Source organism: Zootoca vivipara, chromosome 4, assembly GCF_963506605.1.
Source record: "Zootoca vivipara chromosome 4, rZooViv1.1, whole genome shotgun sequence".
Taxonomy (NCBI): domain Eukaryota; kingdom Metazoa; phylum Chordata; class Lepidosauria; order Squamata; family Lacertidae; genus Zootoca; species Zootoca vivipara.
Window position 1 is genome coordinate 70,021,230 of NC_083279.1, and position 20,398 is coordinate 70,041,627.

At 39.9% G+C, this 20,398-nt stretch overlaps 1 protein-coding gene across 1 annotated transcript in view; it reads left to right on the plus strand.

Moving 5' to 3' along the window:
* Positions 1–16,806, plus strand: part of TOMM70 (translocase of outer mitochondrial membrane 70) — a 29,729-nt gene extending 12,923 nt beyond the window's left edge. Inside the window, exons 3-12 of the mRNA XM_035115222.2 lie at positions 2,078–2,204; positions 2,425–2,534; positions 3,909–4,057; positions 6,672–6,879; positions 9,206–9,340; positions 10,345–10,452; positions 10,642–10,758; positions 10,950–11,047; positions 13,043–13,165; positions 14,904–16,806. Coding sequence (XP_034971113.1) covers positions 2,078–2,204; positions 2,425–2,534; positions 3,909–4,057; positions 6,672–6,879; positions 9,206–9,340; positions 10,345–10,452; positions 10,642–10,758; positions 10,950–11,047; positions 13,043–13,165; positions 14,904–15,057 — 1,329 coding nt within the window. The 3' untranslated portion in view covers positions 15,058–16,806. The remainder of the gene's footprint in view (positions 1–2,077; positions 2,205–2,424; positions 2,535–3,908; positions 4,058–6,671; positions 6,880–9,205; positions 9,341–10,344; positions 10,453–10,641; positions 10,759–10,949; positions 11,048–13,042; positions 13,166–14,903) is intronic.
* The last annotated feature ends 3,592 nt before the right edge of the window (positions 16,807–20,398 follow it).

A 20,398-nucleotide genomic window follows, 5' to 3' on the forward strand; every position in this document is an offset into this window, starting at 1 on the left:
CCAGACCCGCTGAAAGAGGCGGTTATTAAACCGCTTCTTAAAAAACCATCTTTAGATCCGGCCAATATGGCCAACTATCGCCCAGTCTCAAATCTTCCATTCTTGGGCAAGGTGATTGAGCGAGTGGTTGCGGAACAACTCCAGGCACGCCTGGAAGAAGCGGACCATTTGGATCCCTTCCAGTCAGGATTCAGGCCTCATCATGGGACTGAAACTGCCTTGGTCGCACTGGTCGATGATCTCCGGCGGGCTAGGGACAAAGGTAAGAGCTGTTTCCTTGTTCTGCTGGATCTCTCAGCGGCTTTTGACACCATCGACCATAACATCCTTCTGGACCGTCTAGAGGGCTTGGGAGCTGGGGGCACTGTCATGCAGTGGTTCCGCTCCTTCCTCCTGGGCCGTGTTCAGAAAGTGGTGGTGGGGGATGAGTGTTCAGACCCCTGGGCGCTCACTTGTGGGGTGCCTCAGGGTTCTGTCCTCTCCCCCATGCTTTTTAACATCTATATGCAGCCGCTGGGAGAGATCATCAGGGGGTTTGGGCTGGGTGTCCATCAGTATGCTGATGATACCCAGCTCTACCTCTCTTTTAAATCAGAACCAGTGAAGGCGGTGAAGGTCCTGTGTGAGTGCTTGGAGGCGGTTGGAGGATGGATGGCGGCTAACAGATTGAGATTGAATCCTGACAAGACAGAAGTACTGTTTGTGGGGGACAGGAGGCGGGCGGGTGTGGAGGACTCCCTGGTCCTGAATGGGGTAACTGTGCCCCTGAAAGACCAGGTGCGCAGCCTGGGAGTCATTTTAGACTCACAGCTGTCCATGGAGGCACAGGTCAACTCTGTGTCCAGGGCAGCTGTTTATCAGCTCCATCTGGTACGCAGGCTGAGTCCCTACCTGCCCACTGACTGTCTCTCCAGAGTGGTGCATGCTCTAGTTATCTCTCGCTTGGACTACTGCAATGCGCTCTACGTGGGGCTACCTTTGAAGGTGACCCGGAAACTACAACTAATCCAGAATGCGGCAGCTAGACTGGTGACTGGGAGCGGCCGCCGAGATCACATAACACCGGTCCTAAAAGACCTACATTGGCTCCCAGTACGTTTCCGAGCACAATTCAAAGTGTTGGTGTTGACCTTTAAAGCCCTAAACGGCCTCGGTCCGGTATACCTGAAGGAGCGTCTCCACCCCCATCGTTCTGCCCGGACACTGAGGTCCAGCTCCGAGGGCCTTCTGGCGGTTCCCTCATTACGAGAAGCCAAGTTACAGGGAACCAGGCAGAGGGCCTTCTCGGTAGTGGCACCCACCCTGTGGAATGCCCTCCCACTAGAGGTCAAAGAGAACAATTACCAGACCTTTAGAAGGCATCTCAAGGCAGCCCTGTTTAGGGAAGCTTTTAATGTTTGATGGATTTCTGTATTTTAGAATTTCTGTTTTTTTGGAAGCCGCCCAGAGTGGCTGGGGGAACCCGGCCAGATGGGCGGGGTATAAATAATAAATTATTATTATTATTATTATTATTAGAAGTATTTCTTTTTTATTTGCATTATTCGGGCCTAAATAGTACAGTACCAGGTCTTGAGTTCACTAGGCTTTGAATACTTCTTCCTACCAGCTGTATCTCTTTTTAAAAAACCTTGTTTTAGCATGCACACACTCATTTTCTTATTGGGTTGCAAAGTTTCCTGATTTCCTTTTTGACTGGCTGCTTCTGCTCTTTGTTTTCCCGGACATGTGTCTCCAAGATGCTACTTTGAGAGTGAAAAATTCATATGTTTACTGTTTACTAATACTTTAGTAAGACTACTCTGTAGTTGTAACCATTTTCTACAATCCTAAACACATCAACCTGGGAGTGAATTGCATAGAGCACACTGGGACTTAACTCTTGACTAAACACACATAGGCTTGCATAGATGGATTGGTAACTTAAATCTAGAGCAGCATCTGAAGTTAAGATTGTTTCAGACTAAAAACTATTAAAGCATACTAGGTTGCAGTGTTAAAAGTGGTAGAAATCTCCTGTAATTTTTTTCCTTTGAGAAAATAGCTTATTTGTAACTGGTTATTCTTGTATCTACAGCAAAAATGGAAAGAGGTAGCACAAGACTGTACAAAGGCAGTTGAGCTAAATCCCAGATACATAAAAGCCCTCTTCAGGCGTGCAAAGGCACATGAGAAGCTAGACAATAAGAAAGAATGTTTAGAAGGTGAGTATGTTGTACTTTAAATGAAGTTAAAGATGCAGAAGTTGTTTGAATTCAGCAAAAGAATATAAGTTTATTTTCAAAATCCTTGGCTGCAAAGAGGGTTATGTATAAGCCATTTGCTCAGAAGAATAAAATGTACATTGTGGCAACTGGCTATATATTTTTTAAGGCATTAAAGAACTCATAATTCATATCATTTTTTTCTGTTCATAATCCCCAGATGTCACTGCAGTGTGCATTTTAGAAGGCTTTCAAAATCAGCAAAGTATGTTGCTAGCTGATAAAGTTCTTAAACTTCTTGGGAAAGAAAAGGCCAAAGAAAAATATAAGGTATGTCTTCAATATTGGTTGTGATAGTAACACACCTGCCATTTGGTGGTGGTTACAAGAATAAAGCTGTGCTAATGGTTTTTACAGCAAGTGTGAAGTGATTTGAAAACTTGTCCTAGTGAAAGTAAGGATTGCTGATAACCACAGTGGGAGTAGCCGATACAGGCAATAGAAGCAGCAAGTCCACAAGTCAGATACTTTACGATATTTATCCTTCTTTTTCTGCATAACATGCCAAAAAACAACTATGTACTGGTATATGCATGGCTCTCCACAAAGAACAAAAACCAGCTTCCTACCCTAATCAGCTTACTATTTAAAAGTAAACATAAGAAAAACAGGAAGGAAAGGAAAATGAAGTTACATCTTATTTATGTTACACATACTTTGGTTTCAGTAGGATATTATGTTGTAGATAGTTTAAATTTCAGTTTCAGTACCAAGGAATCAACTACAATACCAGTGATCATGGTAAACCAGCAAGACATCAGCAGTTATATAAATAATACAGGAAAAGAGTCCTCCTGACCTGGAATATTAATAACAGCATGGTGTTCATCCAGATTTTCCTTGAAAGAGTATTCTCAAGTGATACCCTCATTAGTTCCCTCATTAGCACCCCCTTAATTTAGCTGTGGGAATAGAAGAAGGGTCTTCATGAAGATGGAAAAGAATGAGCAGGCTGATAAGGAACGAATAGTGCTTCAAAAATCCTGACCAGACTGTTTAGTACTTCATAGGCTGCCACCAGCACTTAAACTGCACTTAGAGATTGAACCGGAAATCAGTTTTTTAAAAGTGTAATTACAGTGAGGGGGAAAAGTATTTGATCCCCTGTTAAATTTGCCTGTTTTCCCTCTGACGAAGAAATGACCAGTCCATAATTTTAATGGTAGGTTTATTGTACATTTGCGAGAGACAAAATAACAACAGGAAAACCCCCAGTATCTTTTGTACAGGTACTGTAATGAGCTGGGATTACAGGTAAGACCTCTCCCTTACAGCAGGTGCTTCTAATCTCAGCTCCTTACATACAGTGAAGATACCAGGTAGCCTGACATCTGGCTGGTTGATAGGGGATCAAATACTTCTTTCACTCATTATAATGCACATCAATCTCTGACTTTTGTCTTCTGGGTTTCTGGGGGGTTTCCTCTTGTAATCCTGTCTCTCACACCTACAAAAACCTACCTTTAAAATTATGGACTGGTCATTTCATCGTCAGAGGGCAAACGGGCAAATTTAACAGGCAATCAAATACTTCCCCACCCCCACTGTAAATTGTGTGCTGATTGCAGTTGGATTAGTTACTTGCCATTGACTGATAAAAAATTAGAAATCGCATTTGAACCAACACTATCCATCTTATTTCAGAACAGAGAACCTCTGATGCCTTCACCACAATTTATCAAATCATACTTCAGCTCTTTCACGGATGATATTATCTCCCAACCACTTCTTAGGGGAGAGAAATCTGATGAAGATAAAGATAAAGAAGGAGAAGCCTCTGTCATAAAAGAAAAGTAAGTAAACGATAAACTTAAGTGAGTAAATTTTCGGTTTTCTAGTTTGCATCATTGTCTGTTCTACATCTTTATAACTATGGACTTTTGCTGTGCTATCACATATAATTAATTAAACAGGAAAATTTAAATAAAGCCAGTGCTTACATTTCTTCCAGTAGTAGGGGTCTGCATCCAGTGTGAGGACCAGCTTAATATCAAAAGCAAACTTGGCCACCTCACTACTCACCCTTAACTAGGCTGTTTATGAACAAATTAAAAAGCACAGGTCCTAATACTGATGCTTGTGGGACTCTGCTTCCTACATCCCTCTATTGGGAGAACAGCCCATTTATTCCTACTCTCTGCTTCCTTTTACTCAACTAATTCCTGATCCATAAGAGGATCTATATAATTCCTGACACTCTTAAATAACTCTTAATAGGTTAGTGAGACAGGTCTTATCCTAGCAGAAGGCATCCTGGTTCTACTTCAACAAGACTTGTTTTTCCTATATGCTTGGTTATTTAATCTTTAACAATACATTACACCAGGAACCAGCCTGTAATTTCCAGGATCTCCGCTCCTCAAATATCTTTTTAAAAAAAATCGATGTTAAGTTGTGCATTTTCCAGTGCTCAGGTACGGAGACTGATCTGTGGACTTGCCTGGACATAATTATCCTGATGTTGCTTTAACTGTGCTTAAAATATTAGCATTGTGACAAATGGATATTTGCTTCCCTACTGTGGGTCAGACACAGTTAATATTAACCAGGATTTGTTTTTTACTATCTTCAAATCCTAGTTAGGCATTAATTGAAGCCTGGTTATAGTTGGTACCATCATAACACTTTAACATGGCTAGAGCTAGCAGGAGGAAAGAGTGAAAGAAAGAAGGCTGGGGAGAGGGAGCATGACATTTTGCATCCCTTTTATGATTCTTTCCTTGGCTTAAGTCATCAGGAATATTAGGTATACACCTCCCTCTGTGGTGGTCTACTGAGTCAAAAAGATAGGTATCGATCCAAGAAGTACAAGGAAAGTGACAAAATAAAAAAATTCCTTCAGTAGCACCTTAAAGACCAACTAAGTTTATATTTTGGTATGAGCTTTCGTGTGCATGCACACGAAAGCTCATACCAAAATATAAACTTAGTTGGTCTTTAAGGTGCTACTGAAGGAATTTTTTTATTTTGCTTCGACTCAGACCAACACGGCTACCTACCTGTAAGGAAAGTGACATTTTCTTAGAATTAAGTAGAACAAACCGTTATGTTTCTAAAGCATGCTTTATAAGAAAGGTAAAATGCATGGTGCTGTACATATTCAGCTTTGAAAATCTGTAAGGAAAATAATTGCTTAGAACACTGCTTAAGTTCTGTACACTACCAACTTGCCTGATACTGCTCAGGCACTGTAGAATATGTTTGTAGTGCAGGAGGGGAATCATTTTCAGAGTGTTGAGCATATGTGCAAAAAGAAAATGTATAAATTTAAACAATAAGCAAAAACATTTATTGCTTTTAAAAAACAAATGCTGCTTTCGTTTGGAAGGAATATGGGACCCTAAGCACCACCACTTTGGTTTATAAATGTGCAAATAGTGGGATTAGAGGTTAAATCTCAGGTATTACTAGAACAAAGGTTTGTGTTTAGCTTCATTTCTGATAGCTGTGTTACAGAAAACAAGCTTGCTCCATCCTCCGTGTGACAGCCCATCTTCAAATATCTAAAGGGTTGTCACATGCAGGATGGAACAAGCTTGTTTTCTTCTGCTCTGGAGGGTAGGACCTGAACCAATTGATTCAATTGATTCAAGATACAAGAAAGGAGACTAAACATTGCAGGAGGTTGGACTAGATGATCCTTGGGTTCCTTCCAACTCTACAATTCTATAATTACAGCTCCCTATCAAATATTTTTTATCTCTTAGGAATGATGACTGGTTGCAAACTACCTGGGAATTTTGTTGTTGAAGGCTGGTATTAAAGTCTTTGAAATAAAACCAACATTTTATTTTCTGAGCAGCAGAAATTATTCTTTTGATACTTGAATATGGGAGCATACAAAAAGAGAAGTGACAGTTGTTCAGTTTCAAGAGAATGTCAAGTGCACATGCTGTTAATTCGAGTGTTCACTTTTGCTGAAGATGAGTCATAGATAGCAAAGGAATGGCACCATAAGCCACACATTGAAGAGTGGTGTGCATGTGCGCACACACAGTACATTTGGTTCAACCAGTCAGTCAGGGCACATGAACATTCTGAACTGGAGGTTACTCAAACCATTAGTTTCAAGGCCATCACCACCTTACAAAGTCAGAGTACTTGGGCTACTGAAACCTTTTTTTAAGATAAATTCTTGAAACATTTTTGAACATTTATCTGTTATTTGATTGTGTGCTTTAATATGTGCTGTCTGTTGAAATAGTTCTGATAACACCCAAGTAAATGATTAATTTGCATATTTGAAAATTTAAAAGCTGGATTGATGAGGAATAGGATATTTCGGACCAATTGGTTTGTGAGTTAATGTATAGGCCAGTGATACCACCCAAAATGTATTCTCCATATTTTGGAACTAGGAAGAATTTCTCACTGTCCATTAATGACCAATATGCATGTTATTTTCAGCTCTGGCTATTTAAAGGCAAAGAAATATATGGAAGAAGAAAACTATGACAAAATAATTAGTGAGTGTACTAAAGAAATTGAGGCTAAAGGAAAATATATGGCAGAAGCTTTACTATTAAGAGCTACGTTCTACCTGCTTATTGGTAATGCAAACGCTGCCAAACCTGATCTGAATCAGGTTATTGGTATGGAAGATGCCAATGTAAAGGTGAGTGATGAATGTGTTTATTTTCCTGAAATGTTTGGCAGTTGATGAAGCAGTGATATTCTGTCCATTTATTTCTGTGATTCTGCTGTTGAGTAGAATATATAAGTAACTATGTTGCCTCTTATCTGACCTCAGGGTTCAAGTGTGGGTTCAAGTGTGGTAGGCTTAAGTGTTTTTTCAATAAATGAATGTTCAAAATAATTCCCACTACCCTTTGGTGGGGGTGGAGGGCATATATAGAAGAAAAGCGGTGGACTAAAAATTTAGCATATTGCCAGCTTTTTCTCCTATTCAGTTCCTTGCAAGCGCAGGATTGGCATTATATGCTCACTGCCCAATATTTGCTTTCACCCATTGTGTTACAGACATTAAGCAAAATTATCCTAGAAATGGGCAAATTTCAATTTTTTGGCCAAGGAGACCTGGCCATAGATTGTATCTTTGATTCAGACTTCTAAAGCATTTCTGACTCCTGACCAGGAAGTGAAACCCTGCATAACCATTTCCTGACAAGCTGCTCACAAAGGTTCTATTAACCACTGATTGGCCATGAGCCAACATTTGTATTTACTGCCTTAGGGTATATCAGACATGTGGCACCTTTGGCCCTCCTGATGTTTCTGAACTACAGCTCCCAGCTTTGCTTGCTGGAGCTTATGAGAGTTTTAGTTCAGCAACATCTGGAGGTCCAAAGGTTCCCCATGCCTGTACTATATATGAAACTTAAATTGCAGAAGGAGTAAGAGAAATAGCAGATCATGACAAGGGGGCCTGGGTCTTCAGCATAATATGACTAGCCTTTTTTAAAAAAATAATTTTTTATTGTTTTTTCTGACATACACATAACCATAAATTTATAAGATGCAAAGTTAAGCCAAATACAATACATAAGCCATCACCAAACAAATGTTTAAATGGTCCCATTCCCCCCTACCTTCATACCCAATTTTAGTTCTGCCGAACCCAGCTTCCCTTTCACTTCACGTTTAGTTTTACAGTTTATCTCTTACATTTTGCGCTTTTCTTTTATCTTATTTTCATCAGTCCCCTTCTTTATCCATAATTTATATTTAACTCTCTAATTCCTGTTGTAGGTATTATTTCAGACCTGTTAGTGTCTTTAGAGTCTTACAATACGTTTCCAGATATTCCACAAATTTACTCCACTCTGATTGTACTTTTTGATCTCTTTGTTCCCTTAACTTCCCAGTAAATTTGGCCAGCTCTATATATTCAACCATTTTTACCCTCCAATCCTCTACTGTGGGGATATCCGCATAATATGACTAGCCTTGAGTTATCTTGGGAGGGATGGAGAACACAGAATCCAGTTTTAGCTGGGCACCCAATTCAGTTCTTCGGATCTAGGGTATTTGTTTTCCTGTAACTGTGTCATGGCCTGCTTTAAGGCTTGTTTGGGGGTTCTTAACAGTTTAAACGGTAGTAATTCTGTTCAGTATCATGTTCAGATTGCAAATACTACCCAAGTATAGGGCTCCATGACTGATTGATCAAAACTATGCTATCAGAACTTGGGCTGCAGTCCTAATTAGGTCTACTCAGAAGTAAATAATAGTAGTAATAATAATAATAATTTATTTGTACCCCGCCCATCCGGCTGGGTTTCCCCAGCCACTCTGGGCGGCTTCCAACAAATATTAAAATACATTAAAATGTCACACATTAAAAACTTCCCTTTCTGGTAGTTGTTTATCTCTTTGATCTCTGATGGGAGAGCATTCCACAGGCCGGGCGCCACTACCGAGAAGGCCCTCTGCCTGGTTCCCTGTAGCTTTGCTTCTCGCAGTGAGGGAACCACCAGAAGGCCCTCGGCGCTGGACCTCAGTGTCCAGGCAGAATGATGGAGGTGGAGACGCTCCTTCAGGTATACTGGACTGAAGCCATTTAGGGCTTTAAAGGTCAGCACCAACACTTAGAATTGTGCTCAGAAACATACTGGGAGCCAACGGAGGTCTTTCAGGACTGGTGTTATATGGTCTCGGTGGCCGCTCCCAGTCACCAGTCTAGCTGCTGCATTCTGGATTAGTTGTAGTTTCTGGGTCACCTTCAAAGGTAGCCCCACATAGAGCACATTCCAGTAGTCCAGGTGGGAGATAACTAGAGCATGCAGCACTCTGGCGAGACAGTCCGCGGGCAGGTAGGGTCTCAGCCGTACCAGATGGAGCTGGTAGACAGCTGCCCTGGATACAGAACTGACTGTACCATTTAATTCCTTGGTACAGGTAAGTGGGATGACTCCTGCAGCCTAAAACTCTGAAAAGACTTCGTAGCTGGCAGCTATAATTTCCATTATTCCTTTTAACAGCTTCGTGCTAATGCTCTCATCAAGCGAGGCAGTATGTATATGCAACAACAACAACCTCTGCTCTCCACCCAAGATTTTAATATGGCTGCCGATATTGATCCTCAGAATGCAGATGTATACCATCACAGAGGGCAGGTATTTATTTTACTTATTATTATATTTCCTACCCATATCTTCATCCACAAAGGCATTCCAGGGTGGCATACATACCAATACAAATATCTATATCAGGCATCCCCAAACGTGGCCCTCCAGATGTTTTGGGACTACAATTCCCATCATCCCTGACCAGTGGTCCTGTTAGTTAGGGATTATGGGAGTTGTAGTCCCAAAATATCTGGAGGGCTGAGTTTGGGGATCCTGATCTATATAATACTGTATTAAAATAGTAGAATGTAAAGTGATAATTCAGGGATAGTTCCTAGTAGGTAGGAGCTATTTTGATTATTTCCCCTTTGAAATCAGATACTCTGTAACATCTAGATAAATAGAGTATAATGTTACAGAATATTAGAGAGAGTGAGAGATTGACAACTGTGCATTGAGATTTGAGTAGTTCTTAAATATCTCTTAACTGCTAATAAGTAAGCAACTGGAGAGAAGTGCAAGATTAGTGTTAAATGGGGACGGATGCTAAACTTGCTAGGCAGCTGGTTAGAAATTACCCATGCAAAAAATATTTTCTAATTGGGGTAGGCCTATCTTCCCTGGTAATTAAGAGTGTGGAATGATTTTTTTCTGATACAGTGGAACCTCGGTTTATGAACACCTCGGTTTATGAATTTTCGGTTTACGAACGCCGCGGATCCATCTGGAACGGATTAATTCACTTTCCATTACTTTCAATGGGAAAGTTCGCTTCAGTTTATGAACAGGCTTCCGGAACCAATTACACCCATGCTTCGGGTTAAGTACGCTTCAGGTTGAGTACTCCGCAGACCCATCTGGAACGGATTAATCCACTTTCCATTACTTGCAATGGGAAAGTTCGCTTCAGTTTATGAACGCTTCAGTTTATGAACAGACTTCCGGAACCAATTGTGTTCATAAACCGAGGTACCACTGTATTTCTATCAGTGGCATTGACTTTTCCTTGTATAGCATGCAGAGCTTTGCTCATACTTCTTTCTTTGTGTTAGCTAAAAATTCTGCTTGACCAAGTTGAAGATGCTGTAGAAGATTTTGATGAATGTATCCGTTTGCGGCCAGATTCTGCCTTGGCACAAGCACAGAAATGCTTTGCATTGGTGAGTATATGGGGTTTTATTAGGATTTTACTGTCAAGCAGTCACATATTTTGTCAAAATACTGTTTCGCTTTCAGGAAGTTGATGGTTTACATTTCAGAATGTATTAGTTATTGCTGGGAGGTTAGATGACAATAAATTAGTTTTCTGTCATGTTTTTATTTTTTACATAGTCACTTTTTTTTAACAGTATCGTCAAGCCTATACTGGAAATAACGCTTTACAAGTACAGTCGGCAATGAAAGGCTTCGAAGACGTTATTAAAAAATTCCCGAGGTGTGCTGAAGGCTATGCACTATATGCCCAGGTATATGTTACTCTTCATTTGTGAAAAAATTGTCTATTATGAACCAACTCAATAAATAATACTTCTTAATACTTCATGTGCTAACAGATTGGGCTAGTATATTCCACTTATTTTTGAGAGGTATATGAGAATCTGAACTTAGTCTTTAAACTACATCTTCTTTCATTATTCAATTATGTTTATTCATACAGGCATTAACAGATCAGCAGCAATTTGGCAAAGCTGATGAAATGTACGATAAATGTATTGATCTTGAGCCAGATAATGCTACTACTTATGTTCATAAAGGGTAAGTACTATACTTGCTTGCTACATTTATGACTTATCTGCAGGTCCACTTATGTGATTTATTGTGTCTGTGAAAACTTCTCCTAAATTTTAGATCTGAAATAATCTGTCTAAAAAGATATTGAGTTGTATCCAGTTCTGTCGCTCAACTGATGGTAAAGCTTCTGTTAACAAAATGGGGATTGAAGCAATTTTGGATGACCTGTACCTCTTGTGCTCTAGCCTATGGTCCAGAAGGTTAAGAGACTCTTAAACAGGTTATATTGGAGGGAGGAGAATCACTGAAAACTGCTTTGTTCTCCATTACACTGATGGAAGCCTTTCCATCAGGTGGGTGACAGAGGGATAAAATCCTTCCCTAGTAAATGAATGTGGCTTGGAAAAATTTCCACTATGTTATCTTTGTTAAAATGTTCCACTTAGTTTTATGCAGTAGTAGTGACATGATGAATATATGTGCAACTTTTCAGGCATACTAAAATAAATATGTTAACAGTGCCTCCACATCCAACCCTTCCACTGAAATCAAATACAGTATGTTTTTGAGTAGTTATGTGTATTTTAAAAGTATTGATACACATACTCATTTCAATAAAAAATTCCAAGTGATACTTTGAGTTTGTTTGAATACTGAATTAAAATCACACTACTTGGACTTCCATTTTTTCCTAATCACATATTTCAGTTCATTGCTACTGGAAAATCTACTCAGATATTTATGCAATATATTAAATTATTAAGACATGCTTCTTATAATTTTGTTTTACTAAATGAAAGTTAAACATGCTAAATCAGCTCTCCAGCATTTAAGGGCAGCTGTAAACATTTTTTTGGGAAAATTCATAATTTTCTGGAAAGCTCACTTTATTGGTGGTAATAATGTAACATTAAAATGTTTTAAAGGTACAGTAATATTATTGGGTTGGATCCAAAGTTCCCATGAACAGAGCTCTGCTTATGGGATGCTCCCAGTAGAAGAAGTGAAATAATCGTCGTTGCTAGTTTTATTTCCCCCCTCTATTCTTGAAACGAAGAATTGATGCTTTTGAATTATGGTGCTGGAGGAGACTCTTGAGAGTCCCATGGACTGCAAGAAGATCAAACATATCCATTCTTAAGGAAATCAGCCCTGAGTGCTCCCTGGAAGGACAGATCGTGAAGCTGAGGCTCCAATACTTTGGCCACCTCATGAGAAGAGAAGAATCCTTGGAAAAGACCCTGATGTTGGGAAAGATTGAGGGCACTAGGAGAAGGGGACGATAGAGGACAAGATGGTTGGACAGTGTTCTCGAAGCTATGAACATGAGTTTGACCAAACTGTGGGAGGCAGTGCAAGACAGGAGTGCCTGGCGTGCTATGGTCCATGGGGTCACGAAGAGTCGGACACGACTAAACGACTAAACAACAACAACAAATTCTTGAAACGTGTGGGGGATTGCAGAGAGGGCTGAAAACTGATTTATTCTAATTGGAGCCTCGTGGTAGGGACACACTGGATTCAAGCTATAATCATTAATTTATAAATAGGTATCTGTTTATAGGATTAAATAGAATCCAGCCTCTATTTTGTCAATCATATAGTCACAAAAGGTATACAGTGGTACCTTGGTTTACAACCATAATCCGTTCCAGGAGTCCGTTTGTAAACCAAAACAGGTTGTAACCCAAGGCGTGCTTTCAGCAACGGGGACTCCAAATTTCTTTTGTCTGTAATCCAAAAAAAAGAAAAAGGGATGTAATCCCCCAAAAGTTTGCAAACTGGGACACGCACATCCGGGTTTGACGTGTTTGTAATCCAAAACGTATGTAGACCAGACTGTTTGCAAACCAACATACCACTGTATATGTAAATGACTACATCTGACTTGGATCCAGAGCCTACTTGACTGCAGGGCTCTTTACTTTTTCAGACTGTATTTTCTTTCTTAGAATGCTACCATGTTAGGTCTGTTGTTTTCATACAATTCACTTAGGCCTGCAATTGTTTTTATTGCAGTTTACTTCAACTTCAGTGGAAGCAGGATTTAGATAAAGGTTTGGAACTTATAAGCAAAGCCATTGAAATTGATAACAAATGTGACTTTGCATATGAAACTATGGGGACAATTGAAGTGCAAAGGTAAGTACCATATTTTTTCCAGTTTGGGAGTCTAGAATGCTACATTACTGTCATCAGATTTCTTCCTTCAAGACTGTTGGAAGCAGATAGCCCTATAGCACATCAGTGGGGAACTTCTGGCACACATAATAATTATCTGTCCCCTGACACTGTCAAGCCAGTCTGCAAAGGAAATGGTCCCACACACTTGTCAAAGTGACCCTCTGGGGTTTGGGAAGTTAAGGATCCAACCACCAGCTTGATCCAGTACTACAACCCTGCTGGTATAGGAAAGGGATACGCGTCATTGTCTGTCTCCCTCTTCTGTACTCTAGGTGCCAAGTGAATATCCCTTGGATCAGGTTCTGGTCCTCTAGTACAGTCTTTCACAACCTTGGGTCTCCAGATGATGTTGGACTACCACTCCCATTATCCATGATTGCTGCCCCTGCTGGCTATGGATGATAGGATTGGTAGAATAACAGCATCTGGGACCCAAGGTTGAGAAATGCTGCACTAGTTGAAAACAAGTGCTTTAAGCCATTAGCAACTTCCTTTGCAGAACTGATGTTGATTTTTCTTCAGCTGGAGTGCACTTTTGGCATCAGTATCAGCTCTCCTCTACCATACTATCATATTGGTGCAATTACAATTACAGCTTGTCAACAGACAAGCAGCTATTATGCATTCCATGCTACGGTACTAAACTTTGAAAAGCTTCCTGGCTGGAAACCAACCTCGGACAAAACCACTATAACCCTGGGCCAGTTCTGTAGTAGAGAACAATGTGGTCTCACTGACATTTGAAGCACCATGATGCAGTATATACTATATATTCCTGCGTATAAGAGTACTTTTTAACCCAGGAAAGTCTTCTCAAAAGTCAGGGGGTCGTCTTATACACCGGGTCATATTTCTTATATGGAGAATATATCCCAAACTATATTTTAACTGGAAAAGTTGGGGGTCGTCTTATACACCCAGTTGTCTTATACGCCGGAATATACGGTAATAGTGCAGTGTGTATCTGTGTCTGTCTGTGACACACAGAGAGATATGTGTACATCCACCCACACCCAATTGCAGGGTAGTTATATGTAAGCTACTTTAAGTCCCACTGAATTCAATGGAACTTGCGCTAGGGAAGTGGGCCTAGGATTGCAGCCTTGGAGTTATGACTGCTCATAGCATATAGGTCTGGATGTGGGCCCCAACAGATGTTGCCTAAACTGCAAAAAGTGTTGTAGGCAATGCAGGAATTACGGAAGCAGAGTCATATTTACAGTACATACATACATACATACAGGTAAAGGGTAAAGGGACCCCTGACCATGAGGTCCAGTCGTGACCGACTCTGGGGTTGCGCGCTCATCTCGCATGATTGGCCGAGGGAGCCGGCGTATAGCTTCCAGGTCATGTGGCCAGCATGACAAAGCCGCTTCTGGCAAACCAGAGCAGCACACGGAAACGCCATTTACCTTCCCACTGTAGTGGTACCTATTCATCTACTTGCACCATACATTCTTTTAACATCCACATGTAACTGCTAAGCTTTAATTTATGATATTTGATAAAGGACTTGTATATCCATAACAATACTGGTGACTGCTAAGGAGGAAAGTTCAGCTTTCAGAATGCAGCTCTAACCCAGGCATTGTCCTTGGATTATTTTTAGTCTCTGGTTTTAGAATGGGCTTTTCTCTTGTCATATCAAGCTTTATTTCCTTTATATTAATGCAACCTTTCCCCTTTATTTCAGAGGCAATCTGGATAAAGCCATTGAAATGTTCAATAAAGCTATTAACCTAGCCAAATCTGAGATGGAAATGGCTCACCTCTACTCACTCTGTGATGCTGCCTATGCCCAGACAGAAGTTGCAAAGAAATATGGATTGAAACCACCAACATTGTAAAGAAAGAATTGGAGGGAAATGACCTTTTTAAAAGTAAAGCTGCCCCCTTCGACCTAGTCCTAAAGACACTGTTGCAGTGTGTTGAATGGTGGAAGTTAATCTGGGGGTGGTTTTTTGGGATTTTTTATTTTTTTTGGTCCATGGTGTTGTAATTATCTGTTAAATGTTTAGGTGTTGCTGGAGTGGCTGTCCAACAGAGTAAGCAGTTTGTTCCCCCTGCAGCAAATAATTGTTAGAGGGAGGTTAAAAGAGTTGCAAGGGGATCAAATATTATTTTGGCCATGCAAATAAAAACCGTTTTGACTCATGTTTTGAGGGTGGATGTTGTGAATGACTGGCTCTATCTACAGGATGTTTTACTACTGCTTATTATGTTGATTTTAAAAATTAATAATGCTGTGTAATTTTTATATGCAATGAATCCCTCACTTGATTTTATTTTTGCAAAGAACACATTATTTGCAAAGTTGTTGAATAATAGGGATTTTTAAGGCAATTGTGGGTGAAGCTTAATAATTTTCTTTCTTCCCGTTTACAGTTTCTGCTTCATTTAATAGGACAGTGGCAGCTATACAGAAACCGAAGTTCTCAATCTGCTGTGTTCTAGTGCATGGTTTAGAGAACTACTTTTAAGATCTTTTGCAGTTTACTACCATTTTTCAGTAGCCCCGTGTCCCCAAAAGCAACTTTTCCTTTCCCTTGTCTTAATTTGAAAGTCACTAGAAAAAGCCTATTTGTCAAAACGTTTTTCAGGAGAGCAAAATTGTCTCTGTTAAGGACACTGCCAACACTGGTCTTGGATTCGGCAGGTTAGTATGTGTGCTAGAATTGTTGTAGAAATAGGTATCGGACCTTGTTGGGGTGAAGTTTAATTGAAAGGGTCCAACTGAATTGGAAACAGTAACTTACGCTTCAAAAGATGCTTTTGGGCTTATGCTGCGGCACAAAGCATCCACCTGCAGTTTTGTTACTTTTTCAGCTCTATTTTAAGAGCTGTTTCTATTTGAGTGCTTAGCAAACTGCATATACTGGGTTGGATCCACACTTTGCTCCCATCAGTAGAAACCTCTCCTGAATGGGGTTTTGCCCAGAGGATGCTACTGTTGGTGAATTTCCTTCTCCTCCAGTATCACATTCCACACTGTTCCAGAGAATTATGAGACCCTTTAGAAGAGTGGGAGATGATGCTAGAGGCTGCAGGAAGAGGAGGCAATCTGCACCAGTCCACTGTTCTCAGTTGTCCTACTGTTCCTAGGAGCTACTGAAGCGAATGTGTAACTGTAATAGTACTATTTCAGATTTACAAAATTAATTGTATAGCACAGGTATGTTAAGATTGTGTTCTGAGGTCAGTTAATTGACAAGATTCAGTGATAATTTTAATCTTTCCATTATGTTCAGTTTAGAAAGTCAGCTGCTTACAGAGAGAGAGAGAGAGGAAGGAAGGAGACAAAGCATTTTTGAGTTCTTGAGTTTTCTATTGAAGTATCCCTCTCATCTGTAATTGTATCATGTTTTTCAAAAGGGTTTTTATTTGTGTGGCTCTATGTACACTGACACTTCTGTCTCTGGAAAACAATTAAGAATTAAGCATGTGCTGTCTGATACTAGCATTCCAAATCATCACAGATTGTTTCCTGTTTTCAGATATTTGAAGCTGCACTGAGAATTACATTTGTTTGTTATTTTTTTGTAAATGACTTACACTTGTAAAGTCACCAAATAAATATTACATTCAAATATCTCTTATACATGTAAGATTTAGGGTATTGGTTGGAAAGTTGCTTCCTTGGAAAATCAGCATACAAAAAAAGACAATCATATGTGAATGTGCTGCTAACTTCTCTGCATGGAATCGTGAAACTTCAAATAACCATGTTTTATTTCCCCATTTTTTTGCCGGTGCAATGGGGTGTGACTTTTTTAAAATTGTGCTGTTAGCCTGCAAGAGCAGCTTAGAAAAGTGGTTGAAAACTATACTCCGTCAAAAGTCACAGAGGATCTGGACAAGCAGGTCTCTGATTCCATGATAAACAAAACAAGTATGACCGATACACATCAGCAAATGTGTTTACTATTTATGGCAGGAAGCCATACCCATACTGAACTTTGATCAATCCGTCTGTATTAACAAATGTAATGATGGTATAGAACTGCCTGGTCTTGTTAATTTGGGAAGGACTAGGTGAACATACAATCTTCTTTATGTGAAAAAGTACATACAACATGCTTTTAAGCAACATGGGACTGAATTGTTTTGTACAGCATGTAGAGATCTGAAATCTGCTCCAGGATCATGGTTATTCATGGGCATTGTCTGAAGGCTCTTAATGAAATCTAAGCTACTCTGGGTCTTGTCAATGCCGTGATGGGAGACCATTTGAGAACCCCATGTATGCAATCTTCAGTTTCATAGTGGAATAAATTATAATGAACAAGTGGTCTATTTTGTTGGAAATGTAGGACTCTTAATGAATGAAAGCCTTACACATAACATGATACAGTAACGTATAAAAATGTAAAGAAAAATGCACTTTTTGTCTACCCTGGGATCAGTATTTTCAGATTAGGCATATGTATTGCTAAGGAAATTCAGCTTCCTGAAGGAGGAAGACTATTTAAAAAAAAAGATTTATCAACCCCCCCCCCCAAAAAAAAAGTTAAAAGAGAATTCTAGGAAATATTTTTTATTAATGAAATGTTAACAGGATTCAGAAGCACAGTAGGCCATAGCCATAAATATTTTAGAAAATTTGGAGAAATATACCTAGCACAACTATTTGTGCTGATTCTATTTAAATTGTAAATATGCACACACACATGAATATAATTGTTGAGACTTCGAAATAACGCTGCTTTCCCACGTACAACTGGGGTTGTCCTTTGATTACTTGGGTATTTAACCAGATAATAAATGACAGGATGCCCATCCCTGGTGCTGACAGTTGATCTCTATCTATCAAAGTAGCATTGCTGAGAACTGGAAAATGACTGCTCAGTTTTCATTGAAGAACTGGCTCTTCAGAACTGGATATTGCAACAATGTACACTCGCCAGTTTTATCCAAGGGAGCAAATGAAATACAAGCTGATGAACTTCTCGAAAACTAGGGCATAGTGGAATTCATTATCAGGCTTATTTCAATCATTACATCTTGGTAACAAGATTTCTGTAGTTTCTCTTATTTACCGTAGTTGGAGAATAAGAATTAATGTTAAGTCAGCAAAAAAGAAGAAAGATTAGGCATTATACCAGCTGTCAAGTTGATATTTGAGCCATCACCCTATTGTGGTCCATGCTACAGTGTGGAAATACAAACATTTCAAAATTTAAAGGTGTGATCTAGCCAAAGGTAAGAAGCATTTAATTGGCAAATTTAAATAAATTCTTGACTATATCCCATTGAGATCAATTGCACTTTAATAGGCCTTATTTTAGCTGAATTGTAATTTGTGTGTAACCCTATACCTGTAACTGCGTTAGGTGGGGCTTACTTTCAGGTAAGTGGGTATAGGATTATAGCCTTAATTTCTGTAAGACCCCTCTCCCCTATTAGAATCAATTTTTTATTACACAGTACTAGAACTCCTGTGTTTTATATATGTAAAGGCTAACTTGAGAGCCCTATAAAACAGATTTTTCTGTTCTCCAGAGGGAATTAAAATTTGTACTATACATACTGAGGGTTTTTTGCTTTTTTGGCAGGTATAGATGTGTGAATCAGTGAGAATGAGCAAGAAGAGGGGGTGCTAGAAAAGAACTATCAAGTCCAAGCTACTTGGAAAACAGCAGCTAGTATGACGGCTATTAAATCTCAAGTGTGGGTGGTAGTATATGTGCTTGTGCACAGTGGGCAGTTTACATTGTGGCTTTAAACGAAGGCATACTGAATACATAGTGTGTGTGTTGTTTTTTAAAAAAATTCACTGTAGGTGCCATTTTGCTTAAAAAAATGTAACAAACTTGGTATTCCATCAAAAAGAAAAGCAGTTATTGGTTGTGGCAGCAGTAATTCCACATTTGTACTATTGGGCTGAGCACTTACAAATTAAAAGTATTAAAAACCTGTAAGTGTTTTATTAATGGAAGCAAAATTCCTGTTTTGTTGAAAGCATATTTAGAAGTGGGTTATGAACCAGTGATCCCTATTAAGAGTAGCGTTCTCTTTTAATCTATGCTTTCACTAACTCCATGAATTTGCCCATGGTCCTAGCTGTACTAATCATTCTGACGAGATATTTTACAGGATCAAAAGACTGGTAGGCACTGTGGGTTAAACCAGAGCCTAGGGCAGGCACCCCTTGCTGCCCTCCAGATGTTTTGGCCTACAACTCCCATGATCCCTAGCTAAGAGGACCAGTGGTCAGGGATGATGGGAATTGTAGGGCCGAAGTTTGAGGATGCCTGGCCTAGGGCTTGTCGATCAGAAGGTTGGTGGTTCGAATCCCCACAACGGGGTGAGCAGCTGTTGTCGGTGCCAGCTCCTGCCAACCCGGCAGTTTGAAAGCACGTCAAAGTGCAAGTAGATAAATAGGTACCGCTCCGGAGGGAAGGTAAACGGTGTTTCCGTGCGCTGCTCTGGTTCGCCAGAAGTGGCTTAGTCATGCTGGCCACATGACCCAGAAGCTGTGTGCCAGCTACCTTGGCCAGTAAAGTGAGATGAGCGTCGTAACCCCAGAGTTGTTGTGACTGGACCGAACGGTCAGGGATCCCTTTACCTTTACACAGGTAAAATTCCCAACAGGTGTAAATTGTTGCAGATTTTTATGACTTGCTGTTTGATGATGAGCAATGAACAGTGCATGGTGTCGGCAAAACTGGCCACAAATACCACCTGAATGTCAGAATGCAAGATAATATCTATATATGTTCTATATATAGAACATACAGTGGAACCTCGGTTTATGAACACCTCGGTTTACGAATTTTCGGTTTATGAACGCCGCGGACCCATCTGGAACGGATTAATTCACTTTCCATTACTTTCAATGGGAAAGTTTGCTTCAGTTTATGAACGCTTCAGTTTATGAACAGACTTCCGGAACCAATTATACCCATGCTTCGGGTTAAGTACGCTTCAGGTTGAGTACTCCGTGGACCCGTCTGGAACGGATTAATCCACTTTCCATTACTTTCAATGGGAAAGTTCGCTTCAGTTTATGAACGCTTCAGTTTAAGAACTCCATGGACCATCTGGAACAGATTAATCCACTTTCCATTACTTACAATGGGAAAGTTCGCTTCAGTTTATGAACGCTTCAGTTTATGAACAGACTTCCGGAACCAATTGTGTTCATAAACCGAGGTACCACTGTATATATGTTAAAACAGCCTAAAACTA